General features: G+C 41.8%; 1 protein-coding gene across 1 annotated transcript in view; it reads left to right on the plus strand.

Annotated features, from left to right (window-relative positions):
- Window positions 1–18,577, plus strand: part of ERP44 (endoplasmic reticulum protein 44) — a 31,066-nt gene extending 12,489 nt beyond the window's left edge. Inside the window, exons 5-12 of the mRNA XM_083583363.1 lie at window positions 6,233–6,417; window positions 7,197–7,312; window positions 7,739–7,796; window positions 9,277–9,393; window positions 11,322–11,433; window positions 12,941–13,082; window positions 15,565–15,667; window positions 18,064–18,577. Of these exons, the coding sequence (XP_083439489.1) occupies window positions 6,233–6,417; window positions 7,197–7,312; window positions 7,739–7,796; window positions 9,277–9,393; window positions 11,322–11,433; window positions 12,941–13,082; window positions 15,565–15,667; window positions 18,064–18,165 (935 nt within the window). The 3' untranslated portion in view covers window positions 18,166–18,577. The remainder of the gene's footprint in view (window positions 1–6,232; window positions 6,418–7,196; window positions 7,313–7,738; window positions 7,797–9,276; window positions 9,394–11,321; window positions 11,434–12,940; window positions 13,083–15,564; window positions 15,668–18,063) is intronic.
- The last annotated feature ends 227 nt before the right edge of the window (window positions 18,578–18,804 follow it).

The following is an 18,804-nucleotide window of genomic DNA, read 5'->3' on the forward strand; positions in this document are numbered from 1 at the left end:
CCTCTTTAGAGCAAGTACAAGCTTTTGCAGTGGTTTAAAAAGGATATCTAGTAAAACGAATTATAAATATACTTCAAAAGAGAGGAATTTCTACAAACCTTGTATGTAAAGGCTGCCCATAACCTGCATTATTCAACACAGTTTCCCCAGGCTTGAAATTGCATTCTCTTGCAAATATGTTTTTAAGAAAATATAATAAAATAAAATGCAGGGGTTTGTGGTATTGGGAAAAGTAGGTCTGTGTATACCTTCCCTAATCTAAAATTGGAAAGAAATATACAGAAATCTCTTTTACTTGTGAGGTGCTTTTTCAGCACGAAGGGGTCTGGTTCTCTTTTGCATAGAAAAGCAGCCCTAACCCAGTGTTTGATACACAGTCATGATTCACGTTTAAAAGACAATGGCTTGGATGCTAAGATAAATGGATTCTATTCAAGGAGGTTCATTGAAGCAAAATGTCCCATTTCATTCTACGCCCAGCATCTTCCTTCTAGGGAGACATTTTTGGGCATCACAGATTACTGCAGCAGGAAGAAGGGGGCAGGAAACATAACATGAATTTAAGGTATCTTGCAATCCAAGCCTTCAGGTGTTGGTTTGAACATGTTTGGTTTCTGTTTGGCTTCCCTTTAAATCAGGATATATTTTTTTAAACCCTTAACTTAGATTTTTAAAAAACCCATCTGTCCTCCAATACACATGAGTGTTACTCTCCGTGCATCATAATGGGTACAGTTCGTTATGCCTGATTACGCCAGTAATGGGTATGGTTGACCCAGCCACAGAACAGCAAATTGAGCCATATAATGAGCTGCCATTTAAACTGTCTCATGTCACCTTCTGTGTTTACTGTATAGCATCACATACTATAAAGATTCTGAATTAAGTATTCTTTCCCCTTAATAGTAGACATGAACTTTTTAATAATAAAACTCAACACCTTTGGTTTCTGAGTGTATAGTATACATTGGCTTTTAGTGGTGTTAATTGGGCAGAGGCATCATTTGCAATGCAAATAGCATTCCCCTTGTGAAACTGCAGTCTCTGTAGGAAGCAGAAGTAGCTGCTTTCACATTCTTAACTGCATTCACAGTGGTCAGGCTCTCAAATCTATCTTCTGTTTGTGCACTGGTGCTTAAGCCTACTGTGGGCCCTAGCAGCTCCATCCTTCCAGTCTTTGAGGCCCAGCAAATTAAAAAGAATTATTGATGTCCTGCACAATGTTTGATACCTAACGACAAAATGTCATTTTACTTGCCCTCACAACCAATATAAAGATGTTCTGTTGGGAGGATGTGTAGATTCAATTCTTAAAATTCTGAAGGCATTAGTGCTTTTCTGTTTTACCATGCTTCTTAAAAGAACAAAAAAGCGGGTAGTGTAGAAGATTGGGTGCTGAGACTGTGGTTGATTGGAAGGGTCCAGATTTAATTGGTGAGGCTGCCTGGAAATTAAATACAATTTAATTTTTGGTTAACATGATCGTGGAGTTTTGTTGTAATACTGTGGGAAAGGGTTGGAAAAGAAAATAATGCCCTATTATTATTATTGTTGTTGTTGTTATTATGGCATGCTGCAGATATAATGAAAGGAGTCTCTTAACAGTGATTGAACAATCAAGAGCAGCCTACCAAATAAAGTGCTTCCTTTCCTGAATTAATATGATCTGGTTGCTGGTAGCAGAAAGTTGCAGGTGTCTGCTTGAAACTGTCAGAGCTGTCTTTCCCATTGGTCTTAGTGGTTCGTTGCGCCAGGGTGCCGGCCTCTCAGGGGCACCCTAGGGAGTGGGGGAGCTGCACGGCTTTGCCGGCAGCCTCCCCTTTCCCTGCGCGCCCACCAGCTGCGCCCTGCCAACTGTGGCTGGCGGGCATGCAGCTTTCGTCCCAAGCCTCCGCAGGAGGCGAGCTATCCCTGCAGAGGCTTAGGAGGAACGCTGCACGCAGCTTCCCTCCCAAGCCTCTGCATCTGCTAAAGACGGCCCTGCTCCCAGTCGTTGTCCTCCTCCTGCTTCCTGGCAAAAGGCGGTGTGCAGCCTTCCCAGGATGCCTTCTCGGGCGCCCCAGTGCCAGAGAGTATGTCCACCAGCACGTTTTCCTACTTGATCGCTGCCACCACACCGGGGATCGGGGCGGTGGGGGAGGCAGAGGACATTTTCCACCACTCCCTCTCCTGTTTTGGAGTTGCCAGGGGGGCACCCCGGCGCCGGATATGCAAGCTCATGCACACATGTAATGGGATTTGCTAAATGTACACCTGTAGATCCCCCCTCCCCCCATTATATGTTTCAAATTATTCAGTGTGCCAGCTATACCAGTTTCAGGTAGGAATCTTTTGGAAGTCAGCAACAAGTACTTTGATGAACAACACATGTTGTTGATGAATAAAAATCATAACATTGTTTGCACTTTTATGTTTTCAATTTTAGAAGTATATTGTAGTAGCTATAATTGTGTTGACTCCACTTGTATCACATGTCAAGGTTTAATGAAATTATTTAAGATGTTCACTGTTTGACTTGTGAATTAGTTCAAACAGCATTTCATGTCTTTGCATTTTTTATACTTTTCTGAAAGATAATTTCCAAAGGCACTGCTGATGGTAGGCTAACCCTACTGTCTCTAGATGGTGGTTTTGGTAGTCTGTATACAGTTTAGGAAAATGCTTCAGATGTTTGTCCATAACTTCATATACCATAAATGTCCCTCATCAAATTGTTTGCTGGCTTTGTTGCAGCAATCCTAGTTTGCATTAATCTGTTGTTTCCTGATAATATTCAAACTGAGGAGCTCTGTTTTAATGTTGGTTAGCAGACCAGGATAACATTGAACCAGAGTTGCTTGACTTAGCTATAAGAGGAAATGTTGGCTTAATGAAGCAGGATGAAGCACAGAGTGGGAGTAGGAGAGGAAGCTGCAAGGGGGGGAAACATGAATGAGGTTTAAGAAGCTGTTATTTACTATCTGAACATGGCTACTCTGAAGCCCCCTGAAGCGGGTAGGTGGGTAGGAGGCTGAAGACCAGGCGAATGTATTCAGAACTGCCTACTGTTCTTGCCATGGGATATTTGGATTCATCCTCCATTGATCTTGCAAGCTTACTTTACAAACTATCCGTTGGTATGGCGCTGTACTTCAGCTGCAATTTTTGTTTCAGATGGTTTTAACCTTTCTTGTCACAAGCTATTTTAATTGGCTGTTCACATCCCAGCAGAATATGATGGTTTAAATTATTTCTAAAATCTGGAATAACTTGTTCTGCCTTCTACAGGGGAGCAGAATTGGTTGTTTTGCTCCTGAGTTTCACTCAGGTTATTAGCCTTGGCAGTGTTCAGGTCCGTGTTCACTACAATGCCTCTTGCTACCTTTGCAAGGGCAGATGGCCCAAAGGAAGCACAGGCACCAGCATTGACTGCATCCATGCAGAGGTAGCGGATAATGTCTCACATGTCCAAGGGATGCAGGTGGAGAAAAAGAGTGGGGAACCCTTTTCAGCTGGAAGTCTGGATCCAAAGCTGGCCAAATGGCCCTCATAGGCCATTTTGACAAATAAGCAAGGCTGGCCACCTCTCAGTCACCTGGTGCCAAAATGACCCTGATGTCATATAAGCAAAAAGTAATCCCCCCCTTTGTGGGAATGGCCCAAATTGAATTCAGTTCAACAACACAAAGCATCTTCCTCTGCATATATAGTCAGCAGTGCAAAGAATATTTGCACTAAGTGCAGGCCCCACTTTGGATTGAAATTGGCTGCACTGTAGTCCCTAGTGGGCTACCTGTCATCAGGTTGCCAAGAAACAAATGGGAGCACATTTTAAGGCTTCCAGTTGTTTGGCATCAAGGTGTAGGACAGGTGGTGTAGTTTGAGGGAAATGGCCTGATAGAAGAAGGGCCAGTGCACCTGTATCTTGAGCAGTGACCACCATATACCAGCTGTTTGCCAATTGTTGTGCTGTTTTCCCAATGAGTTTATCGGCAACTTCTCTGACATGGAACATGGTGTGACAATTCTTTTTAGGTATTCCCCAGCATGTCCACAAACGTTTGCTTTTCTGGTTTAAGAGGATGGGTTGTTGGCTTAAAGACACTACAGTCATACCTCGGGTTACAGACCTTCAGGTTGCGCATTTTTGGGTTACGGACACGCCGAAACCCAGAAGTTCCAGAACAGGTTACTTCTGGGTTTTGGTGCCCGCGCATGCGCAGAAGTACCGGATCGCGACCCGCGCGTGTGCAGACGCAGCACTGCAGGTTGTGAACGTGCCTCCTACACGGATCACGTTCGCAACCCAAGCGTCCACTGTACTGACGTCATAAAAATTTCACTGTTAAATTGTATTAAAGCTACATGTTAAAGCTATGGGAGATCCATAGCTTTAATACTGGCATCAAAACCAGTGGCATTTCCATAGTATTCTTTAATATAGGTTCCATATTGACCAAGCACATCCTCACACATTCCCTCTTTTGTCCATGAAGTCAGATAGACATATGATGTTGAGACAAGGAGGAATATCGGTCTTCTATTGTGCACCAACAAGATACCACAGTTCATCTCAAGATACGGAAGCAGAAAATGTGTATAGAGAGAACACATGTGTATTCCCTCCCCTGCCACTGATTGCATGGACTTTATGCAAAGTATAAGGCTATCAGGCTCTGGTCCTCAGATGCCTGTGGTTTTCAGAGTTGATCAACTTCAGTCCAGGTTGAAGAATTCCTAAGTGATTGGATCTTCTTACCTTGTTCTCTATTCCTCCACCCACAATCTAACTGGTTACGACTTTGCCTGTGGATATTGAACAGGAGCACCTCTTGGAATTGAGCCCATCTGAGTAGGTGCTTCATATAATGTAGACATCCACAGATCTTCCATAACTGTCCATAACTTGGACAGGGTTTGTTTGCTGTAAAGTGTAGGTGTCAGACAGTCACCCCCATTGCTGTAGAGGTACCTCATATATTTAGAATCATGCAAGATGGATTGGGTCAGGGTTTCTCACACACACACACACACACACACACACACACACACACACACTAAAAAGGCAGCTGTTGGCAGCAGAAAGAGTTCTCCATACCAACATTGACAGCCCCTTTGCAGGGCACCCTTTTGTCAAACACTTATTCAAAGGAGCCGCCATTGTGTCTGAACCAATGAAACTTGGTCCCCTCAATGAGATTTACTTTTGGTACTTGGAGGCCCCTCTTGGATCCATCTTTATAATGGAAGTAACCTACAAGTGTCAGATTCCATCTTTTGAGGGAAACAGCTATCACTGCAGCACTAGACAGTAATACACATCTGGAGTATGTACAGGGCAGCCATTTGGGTGAACCTTACCTCATGTTAGAAATAGGTTAACTCCTTTTGTAAACGTCTAACATCTCTAGTCCCCTCTGTCTTGAATAGCACTTGAGTCCAATTTTCAATTCTCTTTCCTATTTTGAGTTTAACTGTCTGATTCATATTTCTCTGGGATTTTTACTGCCATAATCACAAGAAGTATTTAAAAAAACCACCTACATATACAAAATTACCTTAAGAGAAGGTTTAAAGAAAATTAAAGGTAACTGAAATTAGGTATGTCAGCCTCTTAAAATGTAGGTGATTAACAGCTAATTTAGCTAATTGGTTAAATTAGGTTAAGTGCTAAATTACTGCAGTCAAAACCCAATTAATAGTATGAGGTTCTTGAACAAGGGCAAGTTTGTGTTAAAAGTGTTTTAAAAGGTGCTTGTTTGCTAAGAAGCAAATTCTGATCAGATTCCTTAATGTGTGTACTGTACTTATTACCTCAACAACACTGGACTGACTGGACATCTGAAGTCCATATTGGGAAAAAATAACCTTCCTACACTTGAATTACTGGTCTAGCATTGGGGTTAAACCCTTCCCATGTTTCTGACAGTGACTACATGTCAAAACAAGGCATTTTGTTAAGGATTACTGTTTATAGTACAATATTAAGGGTTATTTATAGTACAAGGTCCCAACTACACACATTGGTATTTGGGGTCTGAAATACCCCATTAGTTAAAAGCAACCATACATAGAAAAAGTTGGGATTCTGACTGACCCATATTCTGGAAGCTTGTGGTTTTAAAAGAATAAACTTTAATTACTTCTCTCATGATATTTAAAAGAAGGGGATAGCAGCATTATTGGTTAAAGAATACTAACTCTATACATTTAAAATTGCATATTTTCAAATGTCTTTTAATTATTTTTTCAGCGGACATAGCTCAAAGGTACAGGATAAGCAAATATCCAACTCTAAAATTGTTCCGGAATGGAATGATGATGAAGAGAGAATATCGGGGTCAAAGATCGGTGACAGCCATAGCAGATTATATCCGACAACAGAAAAGTAATCCTATTCGAGAAATACTCAGCTTGGAAGAAATTAAGTCTCTAGATGTGAGTGCCGCCTGCCCCCCGCTCTGTCTGTCTGTCTGTCTGTCTCCCTTTCATTTCAGTATGTTAAATGACAATGTATAACTTGGGAAATGCATGTTCCCCACTTAGGAAGTTCTGCCTGTTTCATAGCTAGTGACAACTGTTACACAAATGCTCTATATTTGTGGTATTAAGCCACATTTGTATGTAACGCTAAACAATGGTTGACTGTTATCCACTCTGTGTGCTCCACTCTGTTAAGAATCCTGGCTCAACATGGACAAGTCAAATGAACTCTGAATTAAACCAACTGTGGTTAGTTAAAGAAGTCAGCTTCATAACCCATGGTTCGGAGTTGCCTTGTTTAAATTGACTTAATTTAAGGGTTTTTTGACTCACAATATTTGGTTCATACTTAATGCTAAACTAGCATCCTTTGAAAAGGAAGTCGAATCCTTCTGGCTGCCTAGCAAAGCAAGGGAGAGAGGTGTGATTTTCTCAGGTTTCTTCTAGCATGTGCAAAAAGCAGTGAACCTATGACTTAACATGCAAACCAGCCCTTAATGGCTTATTTTTTATGGCTTTCTTGATAATGTAATCGGATGTCAGATATGCTAACTTTAAACAAGTAATCCATTTTGCAACAAAGAGGGACTTTGTATTCATTATATATTCATAAACCTTTAGCGTATTCTGACACTCCATTTGGTCACAAATTGGAATCATTTCCCCCCCTGGCTCAAGGACTGAAGGTTAAATGAAAATTCGAGTTATAATGCCTCATGTGTTTTTTGTTACAGCACAGTAAAAGAAATATTATTGGATACTTTGAACACAAAGACTCTGATAATTACAAGACTTTTGAAAGAGTAGCAAATATTTTGCATGATGACTGTGTCTTCCTTGCTGCATTTGGGTAAGATTGTTGTTGTTGTTGTTAAAAAAAATACAATGATATATTTGGGTAGCTCAAATACTACTGTATTAAATGCAGAAGAGTAGCATTAATCCACTGAGACCACACATCAATGAATATATGATTCTATAAGATATATTTCTCTAGCATCCCTCCAGAAATCCTGCTGACAGGAATCTTAAAAACTAGGGACACTTGCTTCCAAAATCTGAATTTGAAGGTACTATCTCCTCAAAGAAGCTACCCCATGCCCCGTTTTTGTAATCTGCTCATACTCTGCCATGGGGAAAAACTATCTGGCTTGGTTTGCAGTAGAGACTGGGATACTAACTGTAAATCTGCTCCTTGCCCTGTATTTTGTAAGTGTACTTAACCTTGAGTGTACTTAACCTTAATAAGAAGATAAATTGTAACTACCTGTCTTAGGTCTGTTTCCAAACCAGAACGATTTAGTGGGGACAACGTGATCTATAAGCCACCTGGGGTGAGTTTAAATATTTTTCTATCCCTTATCCTTATATTTGATAAAGTAGCTAGCCCAAATCATGTAGTCCTCATATTAGATTTGGTGCTTCCTGCCAATTGGAGCATGTTAAAGTTGCAGTTTTCTAGTGAATTCAGCTAGAGGTGTTTGGGATTTTTTACCACCTGATTGTGGAGATGCCCAAGATTGAAACAGGCAATTAATATCTACTCGCCCAACAATATGCACATAGATACGACACCAAATATATGGTAGGCACCTCTGGTAATGGTGTTCCACAAGTTGCTTGCAACACACCTATTCATCCACACATTCCTGAGCACTAGTTTTTAGTTCTAGCTCTGTTGCAAATTCTATGGTAATGGTGTTTGTTTAGTATTTTACTGTTTTATTGTGCTAGTTTTTAATACTATAAACTGCTTTGTTTTGATTGGAAGCTGTTGTATAAATGTTTAGATAAATGAGATACCGTATTTTTCGCTCTATAACACGCACCCGACCATAACACGCACATAGTTTTTAGAGGAGGGAAATCCGTAGGCATGCCACCCATAGGCATTCCCTCCATAACACGCACAGACATTTCCCCTTACTTTCTAGAAGGAAAAAAGTGAGTGTTATGGTGCAAAAAATACGGTAAATAGTTATTGATTGTCTAGGTGTTTTAGAAATCTAACAGTTGAAACTTCCAAAGAGGAAGATTGTGTAGTGATTCTGGAATTCCTCAGTAAAAAAAGAAAGCTTGGATGTGTGACAAACCTTTGGCATATTAGCTACAAGCTCCACATTTTGAAGCCATTTTTAAAAAAACCATATAATAGAGTGTATTGCAGAACAGATCATTCACAAATCTGACTCCTTAAATTTAACAAAAGATGTAACCATTTTCTTCCTTATAGCACTTCTGGATCTGAAACTTTGATGTAGCATTTCAGAACTAGTGTACACCTCCATAGCTGCCTTGGGCAGGGTGGGGGTGTCCCTTGGAACGGAATGTCATGAAAATACATACGTTTTTAATTCTGTAGAGAGTTAGAAAATCTTAGTAGTAAACACTGTATTATTGGTCATGGTACTATTGATGGTCCAGATCAGTCATCTATGCCTGGCACCTTTTTAAAGAGCCAAGCTTTCCCAAGTCTCAGAGATGCTTTTGAAAACAGCATCCTATTGAGAACTTACCCCCTCCTAGGTGTAGTGTCTAGGTGTTCTCTCCATGTGATCTTGCAGTATCATGCTGTGCTTTCCCATGCCCCCTGCTTGATGCTGTTGGCGGCTGCTGGCAAGCAGGGTGAGAGGAACCTTGCAACATACTGCTGCCTAGACTCTATGGCCAGGGGTAGAAGGAGCTTGCCACAGGGTTCTGTGCTCTACGACATCTCCATCACAGAACACTACAATATGTATATTTTAATGGTGTACAGTGTTCTTGTTTTTTCCCTGCTGGTGATTTGACAAAACAACAATCCCCTTTTAACAGGAAAATGCTCCAGATATGGTTTACTTGGGCTCTATGACCAATTTTGACTTGGCTTATGCATGGACTCAAGATAAATGTGTTCCACTTGTTCGTGAAATTACATTTGAGAATGGAGAGGTAAGGAGTATCTGATTCTTCAGTCTTTCTAGATATTTAAGTGAGAAATTGTGATAAACATGTTTGGGTCTCAAAAAACCACTTGTCAAATGCTCTTTATTTACTTTATGATATCATGTTTTTAGCTATAAATTCCCAAACTCAAGTTAAGTTAGAGTTCCCAAACTCTAACTTAAGTTAGAGCAAATGTTGTTTGTACAGAATGATGGCTTGTATTTGAATAGTATATACTACATACCCTACCCATATGGTTATGCAATGGCGAAGGAATGGGGGTGCGGGCTGCCCTGGGTGTCATCACTGATGGGGGGGTGACAAAATAAGAAAAATATGAGTTTGTTTTTTTTAATGGGCTCACGAATCTTTTTAGTTCAGTCAACAAACATAACGAAATGCAGCTGGCACTGGGCGCCACACCACGGGGGCTGGCACTTACCACAGGGTCTGCAGCGTGCCCGAGCCATGTGCCTCTCCTGGGAGCGACGTGGTGGCTTGCGCGTCTGCAGGCTCCACGCTGCCTAAAACAGCAGCGTGGGACCTGCATCTGCCCTCCGCCTCTCCCTCAGCCACCCTACAGCTGAGGGGGAGGTGGCAGAGAGGCTCCATGCAGCGCCCCCCGCCCCCACCCCTGGCTGCAGGGCGTGCGCGTCACGCACGGCACCTGAGCGGCCAACTCCGCCACTGTGGTTCTGCAGATTTTTGTTGTGTTTTCTTGGTTGCAGCATAAGTAAATGTGTTAGTGTGGTGATCTAGTATAAGAGTATACAGGAACTGAGGAGAAAAACAAGCTATTAGGTACAGGTGTCATGCCCTCCCCCCCCCCATTTATGTGCATCGACTCATGCATGACTATGCTCAGAAATAAATAAATCAGTTGGCTGCTCCTACCTGCTGCCAAGATCCTCACTCCCTGTGCAGTGGAGCATGTGTCCATATAAACACACCAGCCCAGCCCCAGCTGCAGCATCAAACTCAAGGTGTGAGCAGGCAGGCAGTGTTGCCACACCCCATATGTACTTGCCCATGTGCCGCACAAGCTGCGCATCGCTGCCTTGGCTGCTGCTGCCAATGCCAGGCTGCTAAGCCTCAGACAATAGAGATAGGTAGGAAGAGGGAACCAGAAAACGTAGCTTGAGCTATATATAAAAATATGCCCAGTGAACGAAGCAAGACATTAGAGCTGTTGGTTTGCTGTGTGGCTGGTAGGCGCTCATCCCATGTGATGTTGTCCTGCTGGAATGGAAAGAACACCTGGAATAATTTAGGACTGAGGTGGTTAGCATGCAGAGCAGGGAGAGCACCTGAATCCAGCTTGAGGCCAAAACCTAAGCTCCCTTACCCTAACATGGGTTACTTCTTCAAGGAGTTCGCACCTATCTAGACATGCCTGAGTTTGGTAAATATGTTAGTAAAAAGCATCCTGACATATCAGCCAATGTGTGCTTTTTGCTGTCTCCTGGGGTTTTGAATCAGTTGCTCAACATTGCTTTTATGCTGTTCCAAATATATCTTTTAACTACTGGAACAAGTAAAATTTTACTCCTCTGTTTTTAACCATTGATGGCTTTCCTTAGTTGGCCAAATGTATATACCATGAACCTGATAAAACCTCATTCTGGCTTACACTTGGTATTTCAGTTTCCCCATTAGAAGTATCTGAACTCCCAGCTCATGAAAATGTTCGGCCTTTTTTTTGTTTTGGAGACTGTTCCCATGTTAAAACAAAGATTTATTTGAAGTGTTGCAGGCTCATCTGAATAGTTGTGTTTTGTACCTTGAAAGCTCTGTCCACTCTAATTTGAATACTCCTTTACATAATATGCCAAGAGTTGATAAACATGGAAGTCCTGCAGATTCAGCTGAAAATGTAAGGAAAAAGTGGTAGAAAACGGAAATCACTCTTTGCCAATTCTTCTCTCTCCACATAGGAATTGACAGAAGAGGGTCTTCCTTTTCTTATACTCTTTCATATGAAAGATGACACAGAAAGTCTAGAGAAGTTCCAGCAGGAAGTTGCACGCCAGTTAATAAGTGAAAAGGGTAGGTGTGTGTTGTTGCCTTGCACTTTGCATTTAATTCCGTTTGTGTGTGTTGCCTTTGAATCCAGAAAACAGTATTAATTGACAAATCAGAATTTATTTTTTTTTGCTGTGAGTGAAAGAGATCCTCTAGAATGGGGCAGGGTAACCTGTCACCCTCCAGAAGTTGTTGGACAACAGCTCCCATCATTCCTAATCCTTGGCTATGCTGAGTGAGGTTGTTGGAGTCCAACAGCATCTAGAGGGCCAAAGGCTCTCCAGTCTTGTTCTACATCCTATCTTCATCAGTACCCACAGTGGCAGGTTTATGTTACAACCACTCAAGTCAGTAGACTACAGTCGGTCAACTTCCACATAAACGGGCTAAGGGTCTATAAGAATATAAAGACAAAAGAAGAGCCTTTCTGGATCATACCAGAGTCTCATCCATGGCCAGCCAGATGCCTATGGGAAGCCCACAAGCAAGATCCAAGTCCAGGACATAACATTTCCCTGTGCAGCATCCTCTGCAAACTTTGTAGCTCACATATATGATTAGGGTTATGTCCTCAGCAGCATAGGGCTGTCCTTTGCATTTTTGAGAATGGGCTTGGGGATCTTTAAAATTCGTGCCTCATGTTCAGAGCACCTGTAACGTGCTGCTATTGGTGGTAGCTGACTTGCCAGGGTTTGAGTCAAAACGGGGATGTGGGGAATGGAGCTACTTTAAGCAACACCTGAGGCTGTAAAAAGGGTGTATGTGTGAAGGTGTTGAAAAGTGGTGGAAGCTGATGAAATGGGACATGGGATGAGCCTACTGATATCACTGCAAGGTGATATCTAACTCACACTTGCAGTAGATCAACTTAAATCAATGGACTTCAGTTACTTAAGTTACTTGGCCAACTCTTAATCTGACTAACACTGGATTCACAGTCTAAATTGACAAGACCTTTTTTTAAAAAAGGAAAAAAAAGAACTGAGCTTGAAATGGAGGAGGTAAGGAAAAGGCTAGAAGGAAAGCAATTGAAAAAATGTTTCTGATGAGTCCTTGCTTAGGATAAAGAAAGCTCACATAGAAATCTATATTAGGGAACATTTCTTCACCATGCTTCATCCCAAATTGAGAATGGAGTTGCATGGGACATGTGTAATTATTTCTACAACTGATTGCAAAAAATGGCTGTTTACATACTTTGCAGACACTTCCAGCTGTATTCCATGGCCTCCCAGTGCATTTATGCAAGTATAATATGTGTGCAGTAGTTTCATGTTGATTATCTACACTTTATATGGTTTCTGCTTATGTAGAAAATTCATCACCTTTGTGGTGGCGCAAGGTTAATAAATGGATGTTATAAAAAGAGTTCTTTTATAATTGGTCTGTTGTGGATGTCACATGGAAATATGTCTACCAACACGTGGGCATATTTCTACCAGTCATTATCTAAAGACCTATTAAATATACTGTTGTTTGTTGTGACTTACATTTTAAAAAAACAAACTAAAGTTTGCTTCTGAATTTCAAGGTACGATAAACTTTTTACATGCTGATTGTGACAAGTTCAGACATCCACTCCTCCACATTCAGAAGACTCCAGCAGACTGTCCTGTTATTGCTATTGACAGTTTTAGGCACATGTATGTCTTCCCAGACTTCAGCGATGTGGCGTGAGTAGATGATTTCTTTTCTCTTGGCCGTCCAGCCTTGAAAAGAGGGAAGGGGCTCGTGTGGGGAGAAGGAGAGGGTGGACAACCAATGCCTTTTTCATATTATGTAGCAGCGTGTAAAAATAAATGCTTACCCCAGTCCCACCAGCCACTCTGGGTTTGGATGTATTAGAACAACACAAAATGCAATCAGCATTCAAGGCCCCTCATCCCCAGTACAATAATTGAATGCTAAAATGTGCTGGATTTTAGAGAGCCCCCTGTGGGTGTTCACACAGCTATCATGCATGCCGTTTCCCCCTTCCTGCTGTAGTTTCTCTGCACTGCTGGATTCTGCTCCACCTGGTCCCCCTGTGTTGCGGCTTTGGGCAACATAAAGTGCTACAATAGGAAGGAGGGGCTTTTGGATTCTGAAAAACAAGGGCCTTTGGATTCTGACCGTTTTTTTAAGGAAAAGGAAATGGATTGTTCTGAAAGGAGCACACGGTAAATTCTCAAAGTAGCATAGGCAGGGAGTTGATGATCAGATGCTTTTGAAGAAGAAAACAAATATAAATAACTGGAGGGATACGTCCCAGAGGTTGCCTCTCACAGTGATGCCATTACCCAAATCTATGGTGCAACCACCATTGGAGCACTGTGCACAGTTCTAGTTGCCTCACCTCAAAAGGGATATTGTTGTTGGAAAAGGTTCAGAAAAGGGTTGCGAAGACGATCAAGGGGATAGAGCAACTCCCCCCTGAAGAAAGGTTGCTGTGTTTGGGATTTTTTATTTTAGAGACAAGACATAGCATGATAGAAGTCTATAAAAGTATGCATGGCATAGGGAAAGTGGGTAGAGAAAAGTTATCCCTTTCTGGTAACACGAGAACTCACAGTGAAGCTGAATGTGGAAAGATTTGGTACAGGTAAAAGAAAGGATTTCTTCACGGAACACATAGGCATACTGTGGAATTTGCTCCCCCAGGAGACAGGGATGGCAACCAACTTGGATGGATTTAAAATAGAATTAGGCAAATTCATGGAAGAGGAGAGGGCTACCAATGGCTGTTAGTTGGATGGCTATGCTCTGCCTTTACCGTTGGAGGCAGCAATGCTTCCAGATACAGGAGCAGAGAAATGCTTGTGTGCTCATGTTCTGCTCCTTGGGTGCGCACTGTGAGAGCAGGATTCTGGACCGCATGGGCCACTGGCCTGTTCCAGAAGGCTAGTCTTACGTTCTTAGGAAGTCTCACCCTCTGACTTGAACCATGATGGGGTGCCTCTCCCCCATGGACCAAGAGGGTGCAATTCATTTGCAGGACCAGTAGCAAGGGAAGTAGAGGGTTGTTAGCCCTGCCCTTATCTTGTATATTGTCATGATAGAGACAAATGTTTTGAGCCTCCTGGTTTGGGCTCTCTTCATATTGCAGTGTTATACTACTGTGTTTCCTAGATTTCTGTATTTAGCACTTAACATACTACTGGCTTAAGCCCCTAATCTTCAGCGTCAAGACACTGACAACATACAGAACACTGGTTGCTGTATTCAAGCAGTCTTTGATGTGGGGAAACAGTAGATGATCTCTGAAGAAATTTGAGCTGATACGCCATCAGTGTTCATCTCTGGTGTCTATGCAATTACTCAAGCACTGGAGAAGCTTTCAAAGGCATTTTTGTCAATACAGCTACCTGACAGTCATTTGTATTTGTGAACTGTGCATTTGGCACCTGCTGTTCTCTGCTGTATTGTAGTAAGCAGGGGGCTGAAGGGAACATACAATGAAGTTATTGGGTTGGCCAGCTCTGTGGGAATTAATGAAGGGAATAAATGCTTGCTGTGTCCTCAGGAGCAAGGAAGAAAAAAGAGCTATTGGAGTAGCTTGCCCCAGGCCCTAGTCTAGCTCTCAAGCCAGTATTATTGACTTTAAAAAAAAAACCTTGGACATATGAAATATAATCATACATTTTTTATTTTAGATTTTGTTTAGGATTTAGCTATTTTCGAACACAGTTTTTGTATGAAAGGCTAAGTGCTTTTTTCAAAGGGACAGGATGATTGTCTTTTGTAAGTCCACCCTAAATGCAAGCCTCCCATCCTTTTTATTAGCATAGAAAATACAGATTACATAGGCAAAAAAAGAAAAAGAATAAAGTGAGACTGGGAAAAGAAAATTAGATTGCTAGGAAAAGGAGGAAAGGTGGATAATGGACCAAAAGTAGAACAGGTATAAACCAGCAATACTGCAGTGCTCAGTGAATTCCATATGAACTTGCTTGGTACTTGTATTCTCTTTGCCAGCATTTAAACATGCTCTTAGAAATATTTTTTTATTCCAGAAGGCAATCATATTGTATTGTGAGCAGCCTTAGGTTTGATTACATCATAGAAAGGCAGAGTGCCTCTTCCCAGACCCCAGAACAAAGGTGTCGTGAGCCTTCTGGATTTTGTTCAACTTTATCATTTTTATTTGTGTGGATTTTTTTGTCTTTGTTGTTTCAGTACTCCAGGTAAACTCAAGCAATTTGTACTAGATTTGCACTCTGGGAAACTGCACAGGGAATTTCACCATGGCCCAGATCCAACTGATGTAGCACCTGGTCAGGTAAGAGCAAGCACTTTAGTCCTGCCCTCCTGGGCGAGGTCTGAAATTGGCAGTATTAAAGCAAGCATGAGCATTCTGTTCTCCATGGGAAGACTGTGTGGTTCAGGAGGAATTATTTGCCATTTGCGGCGGGGTGGGGTGGGAATATTGATCTTTACCACATCAAAACTGAACTTAAATTTATATATTGAATATAAGTAATTGTCATTAAAACCTAGTAATTTTTAATCCTGTACACACACACTATTTATTTAAACTACTCTTTCTTCCTAAGGGGATCAGAAAAACAGTAAAACAATATAAACATACAACAGTCAACACTCAGTGTCCCCAAAATACCTAGGAAGGCTAAGAAAGCCTTGATAGTGTTCTAACTGCCCTAAGCACAGTGAAGGGAGCCATAAAAATTTCCCAGGAGGAGACAGTTCCAGAGACAGTGAGCCATCACAGAGAAGGCCCTCACACACATGGTCACCTTGTGAAAGGGGTTCTCTTAACATCATTGGGTCCAGCAAGATTTTTAAATAGATTGATCTACCATCTGCTTGAGGCTCCTGATAGTATTGTTCTCTGCTGAAGCGTGGCATTACCACTGCAGCAACTCACACTCCCTGTGTGTCAGCTTTGGCCAGGATGGGTAAAGGTCTAGGGCAGGGATGTCCCAACAGGTTGGTCGTGATCGACTGGTCGATCGCGGGGGGTCCGTGGTAGATCACAGTCAATCCCCCCAATAATAATAATAATAATAATAATAATAATAAGAAAAGCTCAACAACTTTTGTCAATCCAATGGGTAGATCACTGCCAGTTTTTTTATAGTAGGAGTAGATCGCAGTCTCTTGTAAGTTGAACATCCCTGGTCTAGGGCAAAGGTAGAATTCAAGTAGAACCAAATCCATCAAAACAGGGCATCCAAATGCAAGGATTTTGTCTACAAAGTGTACAAAGTGTATTGCAAAAGAGTTACAGCAAGAGTTACAGCAAGTTGTCCCCAGGGAATTGCCTCCACAGGGAACTTTGATCTCCTGCAGTGGTTCCTCTGGACCATTCTGTGTAGATGCAGTGATGGTGGGAAGAGAACTCTTGGCCACCATGGAGTAGGTTCTATAGTGGGCTGGAGCCAGCTGGGGGCCTGCCAATTGCCCCTGTTTCCGGTCGCATCCCAACAATTGCAACAGGGAGTTCCATTAGCGTGAGCAGTTTCTGAGCTCTGGGCACAGTACTGTGCTTAAGATTTCAGATTAAAAGTGCAGAATGGAAGAAAAGGAAGACCTTTTTCTGCCTTCCCACTTCCAGCTTCCACTCTGATGACTGGAAAAGAGACACTCTTAAGAATAGTGGCAGGGGGGTGGGCAGGGGAAAGACTTGACCATGTGAAAAATGAACATAATATTTTTAGCTGCAGTTCATTCATTTTCAGCTTTGTATTATTATTATTATATTTTAAAAGGGCGCCTAGATGGTCTGTTGTTGTGCCCATAACCAGGTTTAAGGTGCCATTTAGCTCCTAGCTTTCATATCTCAGTTTCTAACACTGGCATGACCTGTTGCCTGGGAGGACCTGGATGAACTGGAGTTAAAAACAACAACAACCCTATTAGCATACTTCACTCAGTAATAGTCTGGCTGACAACCCCCCACCATACCTTCCTGCTACCTGAGACAGCTTCTGTGGCTGACTCCCCCAGAGCAACTCCCCTTCTCCACAAACACATAGGGCTAGTCTGAAGGCAGGTGAGGCTTTCATCTTATTGCAGCTAAGTAGTTCTGCATCTAGTCAGTGTCTGGATGGATGACTGCCTGGATACCAGATGTACACAACCTTGAGTTCCAAGATGGAAGAAAGGCAGGACATAACTGTAATAAAATGCCAGCAGTCAATCCAGTTATACAGCAGAGGACAATACCAAAATCAGAGCTATCCAAACTAAACAAACATTTGCTTCAGAATAAGAGGGCCAGTGGTAAAGGTTGTGTTTAGAAGGGTGACTTGGGGTGGGGAGAGAGGGTGTGCATGGGTGTCGTTTCCTGAAGACGCTTGAATGTGTTTTGGGGGGGGGGTGATCCAAGGAAGGAAAAAAATATTGACCGTGGGCAGGAGAGATGAGCTTTCTATGAAATGGGTGCTCTGTTGGAGCAGAGAACTTGTGGATTCGAAAGAGTGGTGTTGAGTTTTGGAGTTCAGACTCCACCTCTGCCTTGTCCTCATTTTGCTGAGCAAGTTGTTTTTTTTTCAGTCTTGCCAGCTTCCCTTTTGGGAAATGGGTATGTGACTGATGGCAACCATTCTGTGACAGTGCCCATGACATCATCAAATTTTCAAATGGGTCCAAAATGGTTAGTGACTCCTAGTCCATATCTTCTTTATAGTATATCTGTGATTTTGTTCTTTCCAGCCACTTCAAGACATAGTAAGCAGCCCACCTGAAAGTTCATTCCAGAAGCTAGCACCCAGTGGACATAGATACACCTTATTGCGGGAAAAAGATGAACTCTGAAAGCTCGAAACCATCTCATAAGCCTTTCAAAACAGCAGCCGTGACTCCTGTGGGGTGGAAATAGGAAACCTATATTTTCATAAATTCTCTGTGTTTTTATTTTTAATCTTTTTTTTTTCTTTGCTCCCTGCGGTTTGTAAATACGTTAGTGTCATTTTGGACAGCATCTTTCCAAAGTTCTTATTTCATCAAATGGTTAAGTAAAACTTTTTTTAAAATCCAAATGAAGGTGTTGACATGGCCAGCAACATGCTGTTAACTTGCACTATCCCATTAACAGGACTTCTAGGTTTCCTTTGGTGTAATCTGACCGCCTTATCCTTTACTTCCACATGAACATCATTTTGTTAATTTGTTTATTGATGGGCTATTCTGGATACTTGGGAGGGAAATAAATTACAATTTTACATAATTAGTGTTGTGGTTCCTTTGTGTGTGCGTGTGTTTAAAGGAGTGGGAAGACAATGGAGAAACATTCATCGGCCCTCTTACAAACTCAGCCACTGTGAAAGAGATGCTGGAAAAAAAGAAATCAGCTATGGGATAACTGCTTTAAAATAAAATAAAAAAAAACAGAAAGATGATAAATTTTGAGAAGTGTACCTATAATAGTTATGCTTTGTAAGTATTTAGAAAGTA

This window comes from Podarcis filfolensis (assembly GCF_964270895.1).
Source record: "Podarcis filfolensis genome assembly, chromosome: 13".
NCBI classification, from domain to species: domain Eukaryota; kingdom Metazoa; phylum Chordata; class Lepidosauria; order Squamata; family Lacertidae; genus Podarcis; species Podarcis filfolensis.